The 9,931-nt window shown below is 42.6% G+C and overlaps 1 protein-coding gene across 1 annotated transcript; it reads right to left on the bottom strand.

Moving 5' to 3' along the window:
- Positions 1 to 394: 394 nt before the first annotated feature.
- Positions 395 to 9,752, bottom strand: PCDH18 (protocadherin 18). The gene is made up of 4 exons (XM_009328774.1): positions 7,180 to 9,752; positions 6,145 to 6,230; positions 5,846 to 6,009; positions 395 to 1,560 (listed from the first exon to the last, which is right to left on the bottom strand). The coding sequence occupies exons 1-4, from the start codon at positions 9,682 to 9,684 to the stop codon at positions 875 to 877; spliced, it is 3,441 nt and encodes a 1,146-aa protein (XP_009327049.1). The 5' UTR covers positions 9,685 to 9,752; the 3' UTR covers positions 395 to 874.
- Positions 9,753 to 9,931: the final 179 nt, after the last annotated feature.

Below are 9,931 nucleotides of genomic sequence, written 5' to 3'. Positions count from 1 at the left end.
CTTTCCTGGGAGATGCAACATTCCTTTTATTTTGGTGTCATTTACAAGGATAATGCAGTCAATTGCAATTTTTTATTTACATAAATTGAGAATTCAGCTTGAGGTCAGAAAAGCTGATTTTATTGCTGTCGTTCCAAGTATACAACGCCCACTTCAACTGGCTTTGCAGCATAACAACGGCAGAACAAATTTTTTGCAGAGATAACATTGGAAGTCCCATCACTGAATTGCATGATTTGTTCACTTGGGAAAACGCTTACTTGTAAAAGAGAGGAAGACCCCAGCCTGCAATAATCCATTAATTAAATGGGGAAATGGCTCTATAGACCAAAAGCATAAAAATAAAAAGGACATTTTAGGTTTCATGGGAGTTGACAAATCTTTATTATAAGAATGAAACATTGCAACAAGGTGTTGGATCATTTATTGAAACTAATGTTTGCATAACTTTTCAGTGGTTTGAATTCGTATTTGTAACATTTGAGACTTAAAAGAAATAATAAGGGAAAGCAAAATCCCTCCTTTTTTTTTTTTAACATGCCTGTGTGGCAAGAATGCTGGAAGTTTGACAAGGGTGGTACCATCTATATACATTTAGGAAAACATGCTTGCTGTGGGTGTACAAAAATAAAATTTATTTGTTAAATTACACATAAATATAAGGTACAAATGTATTTTTAAAATACAGATAAAGATAATCACACTTGCATTGTGTACATATGAAAATACAGTATTTTAATATTCAACATACACAGACACATTTATGATAAATGCAACTAGTTGGCAATGCCAGTTCTTCTCAGTCTGTTTTTTGTTCTTTATTTTTTTCCCTTCCAGTTTTCCATAACTATGGAAAAATAGGCTTTTGAAACAATTAGTTCTGCCGGACATCTTGCAGCAGCTTGTTAATTTCTGCCACCAGCTCACTGGCATCCATGAGTTCGTGTTTACCATCACTGAGGTGGTTGAGCACGTTGTCAAAATCATCTTCTTCGTAATTCTCTGGGATCTCCTCCATGGCTGGCAGCCATTTAGAGGAAGGCTGCGCGCTCGAGTGAGTCCCCAGAGTGGGCCCGTTGTTGGCAGGATTTTGGAAATGTGTGCTGGCTGCCCAGGCTGCCACCCCCTGTGGATAATTTACAGTCTTGGCTGGCAAATGTCCCTTCCTGCGCTCCAACGAGTTGGAGCGATCCATCTCATTGCACTCCGTGTAGGCATCTAGCGAGGGAGGCAGCAGGCGCTGGAAGACGCTGCTCATTTCAGAGAGGAGAGAGGAGGTACAGGTGTCCCCTGACTCCTCCTCACTCTGGCAGTCTTTACCAAACGTTGAAAAGCTCTTCTTCTTCTTCTCGCTGGCGTCAGCAGGCTGTGGATCTTCCTCAAGGCCCTGCTGCTGCTGCTGCTGCTGCTGCTGCTGCAGCTGCAGCTGGGGCGACTGAAACTCCTCCCCAGGGATGAACATGTTACTTCTGTAATCAGAGGAGGGAGAGGGCAACGGCGGCATCCAGCACTGGTCGGAGTGCCCCAGAACCCTGCACTCCTCCGTGCACAGCCGCATCGCTGCAAGAGAGAAAAGAGGAGAGTGAGCATCCCCCTCCCGTTGCAGATATCACTTACATTCGCAGGGACTAACACAAGGACTGAACTTCTCCAAAGATGTTCAAATCTGGTGTTTGGGTTCACTTTCTGTGTGCGGAAAGGTGGCAAATACAAGTGGTCTGGATCTAAATGTACTTCCATTTCCAAATGGTCTCAAAAAATGAGAATGATAAATGCAGAACATGTAAGACAGTAATGCAATCTCTTAACCAGGGCTGAAGATAAACATGTAAATCCCAGGTGGAAAACAAGCACTTGTGACTTAAAGCCATTTGTTCCCTTTGTACAGTGCTGTTTCATTAAAAAAAAATAAATAAAATTAAGGTGTTTCTACCTCCAAGCATTTACTTAAGTTTTAGTGAAGTCTTCCACATGTAATTAGAGAAGCATATCAGAGTAATAAAATGGGAATAAATGGACAGGGGAAATAAAGAAGAAAGAACAATAACATGCAGAGGGATTACCCTCTTCATTAACACACCTCCTTTTGATCTGACAATGATGTGTATGTTGAATACAAGGTGATCCACTGCCGTATTACCTTTTCAACTGAATCTGTTAAATTTTAATCCAGTATCAGAATACCTATGGCTTAATTCACACCCCGTGTGGCTCCGGTGTTTATACTGGAGTCACTCTGAGGTGCACTTGCAGCTCTGTAGCTCAGGTTACTGGACCGTGCTGGCTCAGGCGTTGGCAAAAGGTGGGCTTTAACCCACAAGGTGGGCATCCAGGCCAGCCAGGAGGGATGAAAAGCAGAAGACAACAGAGCCGCTCTTTCAGCTGCTTGGTTTTAGCGGTGTCTCTCAGGAAGAAGCAATACGATGGGGCAAGTGACCACAACCCTGGGAGCTACGCTGTTCTGAACTGGCCCTTGGAGGGCCACTGCAAGAGTCCTCTGCAAACGCCTGAAGAGGTCTGGGAATGGTCCCTGGAAGCGGAGACAGGCAAAGCCCTATTTGACAGACCTGCAAAGAGAGATGTGCCAGGAGAGAGGCCAAATTTTCCTCTCCAAAGGGAACCAACTCTGTAGGACACAAAGCCTCGGCTCAGTGCCAAGGGCGCTGCCTGGGTGCCTGGCAGACCAGCTGGAAAAGACCTAGGCGCTGCAGGGGCCACTAGCTTGAATTTGAGCCACATACTTCAAAAGAAAGTTTTCAGAAATGCCAGACTCTTTGCATTATGCATATTTTGACCATAAGAAGCTTTTGCCCTAATTCTCTATCAATTAATGGTTAGATTAGCCCACGCAGAATAGTTTCTTTTTCTTTCTCTCTTTATACATTGAATACATAAGTAACGTTTGCAGTCATGCCCTGTAAGTTTTCCTCCCTTTCTCATCACGTTCCCCATCTGGCTCTAGATCCACTCAGTTTATCAAAAAATCTTTTTGCAATGGTGTAAGCAGAACTGAACAGAGTATTTCAGCTTAGGACGTGCCAGTGATTGATAAAGTCCTACTCTCATCCTGTCAGCGTTACTGATCTCTGTGCTTTACACAGCCTACCATATTGTTTGCTTTCCTAATGCCCTTTCCCTTCCTCTGAGTATAAACTTTCTCTGTCTTACATGTGAGAATATGAATTTCTTCAAGAATACAGGCTGGATATTGCACAAGCTATTGCAACTGGCTTGCTGATCAGTGAGCTTCAAACAAAAAAAGCAACCTAGAAAATATCCGTGCCTGAAGTTTTGATACGAGTGACTGAAATGCCTTCAAGTGCTTTGTTCCCATGTATGAAAAGCACGTGTGCCATTTTACAGAAAATGCCTAAGAGTTAGGAAGGAGAAAAGATATCTAAGTGATCCATGGAGCCTGGACCAGCTCTCAACTCATCTCAGAAGGCGAGGGTTACTCTTCTAATTAAGAAGACTCCTGTAAATTAATGGGAGACTTTCAGTGGTCTAGCATTTCATTAGTAGTGAGGGTTGTCTTATTGTGAGTTTTGTTACTGATGTTATCAGGATTGCTTTTGGTATAAAATAATAAATTCTGACATTCCTGAACATAAGATCGAAAGATACTCTGATGAAACTGAATGGTGTCACAGTCTGTCCTTAAATCAGCAATAAATAAATAAAAAAAAACCCAGATGCACAAAAGCTTTTTTTTTTTTTGCCAGAACTTAAAGCTTATCGGTAAGGATTTAAAAAGTGAGAGAGAAAGAAACAAGTCTTTCAAGGACAGTTATTGAACTTTCTAATCATGTCATTTTTGACATGGAACGGGACTGTCTCTGTTCCTTTCCAGTTCCACCTTAAAGGGACAAACTGAAAGGACGTTCTCACAGCATTTTGCCTGTGTCCAGCCTGACAATGCAGAAACCTTTCAAAATGGAGAACAGGAAACCTCCAGGAAGTTTTCTTTTCCTTTTCATTTGTTCGGATTGCAGATCAATTCAGGTCTCATCTGAACAGGTTCGGCATACTTATCTGATGGATTAAGACCACGCATAGCGGCAAATGGACATCTGGGTGGGATTAAATGCCCGTCTTGATAGCCCAACCCAGTTCTGTCGGTACTCAGCAGGAGTTTTCCTTACTTTGAATGTGATTAGTGTTGGGCGAAGGCCAGGCACTTTTGGAAATCCTACCCTTTGGCTTCCTATTTAAAGACCGAATTGCAAGAACTGAAAACGAGTCATGGGCATTTCAGCTAGCCAAAAGGGTAACCGCTCCCGCCTGCGGGCAGCCCCCAGCTGCCCACCGGGAAGAGGACAGCTCTTCCTTGGCGGCAGCGCGGCTGGATGCCAGTGCAAACACCACTGCACTTGAAGTTCCCCTGGCAACTGAGAGCTCCAGCAGATCCCTCCCTGCCTCCTTGCCAACCACAGGAGAGAATGAGACATGCCTCATGCTAGCTGGCAGAGGAATAAGTAGTAGGAGCTGGGAGAGATGAGGATGAAAAATATATTAGGACTCCAAATTTCGGTTAAGGATTCTGAAAAAATAGTAACTTTCCAAGGTCTCTGGTTTTGAAACACTGAGTATGTCAGACTAAGTTGAGGAGGTAGGTGAATACCTGGGTAGGTGATACAAGACCTAGTCTGGAGCAAAATATACAAAGAAAATTCTGAAGTTAAAATGTATAAGAAGAACAAGTTAAACTTTTGGGGTTTACTCTTGCCTAGCATAACAGCATATTTCTCCGGGTAAAACGCACCAAGGTCAGGTACAACCCCTCACCAGTGTTTTCCATGGCACCAGAGGGAAGGAGCTGCAGCACTGCAGCTCCTCTCCTCCAGCCCTGGCCAATATGTGAGGGTCACTTTAGGAGGGAATATGCGCTGCGCTGCCCCACAAAGCAACGTGCCCCTGTGTATAAAATGACTTTACTAAACTTTTTAAGTTTACACTCTTGGTTCAGTGAACCATACTGAAATTATCCGGCCCTGTTGGTTATACAGAGAAAACTAAATATGATCTGAAAGAAGTACAGGATCTAGGGTACAACCAGTGGCTGTATAATCATTAAAGTAATTACAAAATTCCCATATCTGTACTTAGCCTGATTTCCCATAGCCTCTTTTATTCAACTTATAACTGGGCATAAATTTAAAAGTGGTACTTCAAACACATGAATATGCACGTGTGTGTTTATCTCGCTTTCACTCACCCTTTCCTAGCTTTTTTCTTTTCTGCTCTCTGCCCCTGAATTGTACCTCTTAAGCTCTTTCTTCTAGAAATTAGGGTTGCGAGATTTAAAATCTGGGACATATTTAGATCCTTCCCTTGCCACTCAAGTTTGTTTTTCAGTGGGAAAAAATACACTTTTCTTTCTTCTCCATCCATATTTCTAGACCACTTTCACAATCCAGTTCTGAACGGTAGAAGTTTGTATTGTGTGGATCAAACCCACTGTGGAAAATGTATCTCCCAAATTATAGTTCAGTGTATTTTTAACAAACCACAACTGCCTGGCTTTGCAAAACATCCACCCAGTCATTAAAAGTCTAAGGACACGGAGCAGATCGTGCTTTTGGGGAGAATTTGGAGCCAGCTCATGATGATGTGAATAATAGAAAAAAGTAGGCATTGCTCCGGGCAGATTTTCAGTTGTGTCTGAGGATTTGTTTTACTAGATATGTGAAGGCTTCAGCTCAATATTTATCATGAAACAGAGTAAAAAGGAAGGAAACACAGGACTTGAAAGCTAAAGAATTTTTGCTTTCTCAGTGGTAGCTTTATCGAAGTGACAGCCAGGCAGCACTGTAAATAAACTGTTCAGCTCCCATTGTGCTCTTACCTGCAGGAATTCTCCCGTCTGTAAGGAAAAGGTCACTGAATCCTTCCCCAAGAAGTCTGTCAATTGGAGACTCTCTCCCCAAATCATAATCACTGTCTCCAGCTTCGCTATCACCCCGGCCACTGTCTTTCAAGCTGAATTTATCCATATCTTGTAGGGCATACCTGTGAAGAGAATTGTGGTGATGGTAGAATTAAATTATCTCACGTACGTTATATTCTACTTTTTGATTAAAAATACATGTCTATACTTTCTGATACAAGTACGTGCATATACAGCAGAGCGGTCCAGATCCTTACCTGTAGCTTCTGGAATACTTGTTTCCTCGAAAACTTGGTCTTGGTTGGTACTGGCCCTGGTGAAGCATCGAGAGAAGCTGAGAAACCTGCTAAAGAAAAGGTGAAAGGACTGATTCCTTGAAATGAAAGCTCAAATTCCCAGTTGTAAAACCACTAATTTGCTTCTCAGGTTTGTTTGTTGGGTGGGTTTTATTTTTTCCTTAAGTTTAATTAAGTTTAATTAAATCAACTTCCTGCACATATATAATGTAGTACAACAGACTATCTTGTAGTATAGTGTCTGCCACAGGAAACATCTGAGGACCTTGTACAATGAGGAAATGCACTGCTGTTCATTAGCCTCTGAACTCATAATAATTAATTCATTAACAAGTAAAACATGTAATTAAACAGAGGTGGAGTTTTGTTTTAATAGATTAGAATCAATCCCTTACCATTCCAGGATCCTAATTCAAAATAAAATGTCATTGCTCTACAGGTAAAGAGTTACCAGGGCACAGCTCTTATTTAAGCCATTACATAGCATTTGCAGTAAAAACTGAGATGGGTAGTCTCAATGTTTGAGATACTACGATCATATATTACAGCAGCGGTACTTAAACCGTGTCAGTGTTTAACCTTTCAGTTCTCCATCCCTATTAATGAAAGAATTTCCTGTATTGTTTCTCTATATAAATACTCTGGCACTCTTTCTTAAACAGAGCTATACAGAGGGAAAGGGAAGGCAAGAAAGAAAGAGAAGTAAACCTGAGCAGAGTACCGTCTATGTTACACTCCATTGCTTCGACCTTACAGGGAAGAACCAAGAAATAATGCTATTAATAATAGATTTAATCCTGTTCCCCATGGTAATGGATTCAGTTAGTACTGGAATAAAACTGCAAAGCTGTGCCATCTAAAGAGAAATCCATAACACGTTCTCATTAGGCATAGACCTAATTGCCTATTGCTCTCACAGGTTGCATGCAGAGTACCTCCATGCTCCCGAGTGAATGCATGAGTGCATGGATGTGCAAAACGAGGTATGGACCTTACCTCAACAGCCGGAGTAGCATGGGTGAGTTCCAGTGAGAAATTTTCAGGCACGTGGTTAGAGGAGATTGTCACCAGGCTGTTCAGCGATTGGTGGCTGTGGTGGCTCTGCCGGCTGCTCATTTGTCCCCTTTCCAGTGTCGGAGATGATGATGGAGAAGCTCTGTGGTGAGATCTGATGGGTAAAGTGCCGTTAACTGTTGGCACTAATGTAATGTCCCCTTTGTGGATCTGTCTTGAGGGTCGTTTTGGGTGGTGCTGGTAGGTCGATTCCGCCACGCGACAGTTGTAGGACCTGGTGTCCTTTTTCTCTCGATTACATCTTGTAGCAAAGATAACCATAATGACCAACAACACTGCACATATTGATCCTAAGGATATAATCGTTATCATGGAGACATCCAGGGAGGGTTGGCTTACCAAAGTTGCTTCTGTGCTTGCAAATGAATAAACATACTCAAAAACGGTACATTTCAGAAGTGCTTTAGTACTAAGCTGAGGACTGCCTTTATCCTGGACTATCACAAAAAACTCCCATTGTTTTGCTGGAACTGATTCAACACTCACATTGATAGAGATGTCACAAGTTTTGGGATCCATCACAAAGATGCTGTTTTCCTTGTCAGCTGCTATGGAGCAGCTGAGTTCAGAGTTCATACCAGAGTCTCTATCTGTAGCCCTTATCCTGGTGACAAGAAAGCCAATTCCAGCATCTTTAGGGATTGAGATTTCTGCTGTGCTGTTGCGTAGCGCTGGCCCCACAATGACAGGAGCGTTGTCATTTTCATCGATGATGGTTAGTACAACCGTGGTATTGCTAACAAGCTGCTGACTCCCTCCATCCCTAGCTTGAACCATAAAGGCAATTTGATTTACTTCTTCATGATCAAAGGTTCTCAGGGCATAGATCGCCCCGTTGGAGGGGTCGATGGTCACATAGGTGGTTATAGAACTTCCCAAAATATAACTCTCCAAAATAGTGTAGGTCACCTGCCCGTTGTCACCTAGATCTGGGTCTGTGGCTGTGACTGATGTGATGTACGCTCCCGGAGAGTTATTTTCCAAGATAACAACTTCATATCTGTTTGTCTGGAAGCGGGGTGGGTTGTCATTTTCATCACTGATTTGGACAGTGAAGTGTTTCACTGTGGAGAGACTTGGCGTTCCCTTGTCCTCCGCGATTACAGTCAAGCTGTATTCAGATCTCTTTTCCCTGTCTAGAGTGGCATTAGTCAAGATTAAATAGTTATTTTCATACGTCTTTTGAAGTTTAAAGTGACCGTGTCCATGGAGCTTGCAAACTATCTCTCCATTCACGCCAGAGTCCTTGTCTTGCACTCTGACCAGGGCAACAAAAGTGTCCAGAGGTGACCCTTCAGAAATGTAAGCTATCTCTTCTTTCTCTGGGGACATCAGATTTAAGTTAATTTCGGGTCTGTTGTCATTCACATCCACAATTTTAATTATAATTTTGCAGTGAGCCGGAATAGAATTTGGTCCCAAATCTTGAGCCTGAGCATCAATTTCATAGGATTTGGTTACTTCATAGTCCACTTGCTTCAGGAGGGTCAGATGTCCTTTTTCTGAATCTATCTTAAAAGTCTCTATAATTTTGGCAGACACATGACTACTAAAAGAGTACACGACTTTACCATTAGCGCCCTCATCTGGATCAGTAGCATTGAGGTCTATGAGCAAAGTCCCAATCGGTGAATTTTCTAAGAGTTGGATTATATACGACTGTTGCTCGAAAACAGGGCTGTTGTCATTGGAATCGGAAATGCTTATTTTCAGGAGGGATGATCCAGATCTCTGAGGCACCCCTTTATCTGAAGCTGTGAGTTGGAGTTCGTAACTTGACTTCAACTCCCGGTCCAGCTCTCTAACCACGATCAGCTCTGCATACTTAGCACCATCAGTCCTAGTTCGCACCTCAATACTAAAAAAATCATTTGCAGAAAGGGAGTAAGTGTGAAGGGAGTTGTCCCCTACATCTGGATCGAAAGCGCTGTCCAAAGGGATCCGGGTTCCTACAGCTGCACTCTCTGATATTTCAATAGGGATAAGAGCTCTGGAAAACTGGGGAGAGTTGTCATTAATATCCAGCACTTCAACTTCAACATGGAAAAGCTGCAGATGTTCAGTGGGCAGAGTGATCACATCGAACTCTATGGAGCAGTTTAAGTTTTTCTGGCAGAGTTGTTCCCGGTCAATTTTAGCTCCTATGCTGATTTCTCCATTATCCTCACGGACTACAAGCAAGGGAGAATTCCCCCGCTGCATGGCTCGAAAACGAACCGAGGAAGGGTTAGGCATTTTTAATAAAACATCAGCCACATCCTCCGATAGTCTTGCAATTACTGATCCAACTCTCTGCTCCTCATAAATCCTGTATTTCAAATTCTTGCCCAGCACAGCCTTATCGAAAGATATTATCATCAGTGCAAAAATGAATATAAAGTGCATTTTACTGCCGATTCGGTGCATTTGTAAGTTTTTGCAATTCATTTCTCCAAGCAAGTTAAAAAGCAACTATTTCGACTTCCTCCGGTACCTTAAACCCAGCGCACATCTGGTCCTTTAAAACTTGAAAACGCCTTTTCTAGTCAGCCAAGTAGTAATATCTTACCAGATCAGAAAACTTTTTTTTTCTATACACACCGTGCCAGGACATCCAGATACAATCTGTACGCAATCCACGCTTTCTCATTTGGCTCCCCGCTCCTCTTCCCGGGTGAAACGTGCCGGGACAGCG

The sequence above is a fragment of the Pygoscelis adeliae genome, unplaced genomic scaffold (assembly GCF_000699105.1).
Source record: "Pygoscelis adeliae isolate BGI_AS28 unplaced genomic scaffold, ASM69910v1 Scaffold66, whole genome shotgun sequence".
NCBI lineage: Eukaryota > Metazoa > Chordata > Aves > Sphenisciformes > Spheniscidae > Pygoscelis > Pygoscelis adeliae.
Note: the sequence above shows the minus strand (reverse complement) of the source record. Positions and strands in the feature narration are given on the sequence as shown.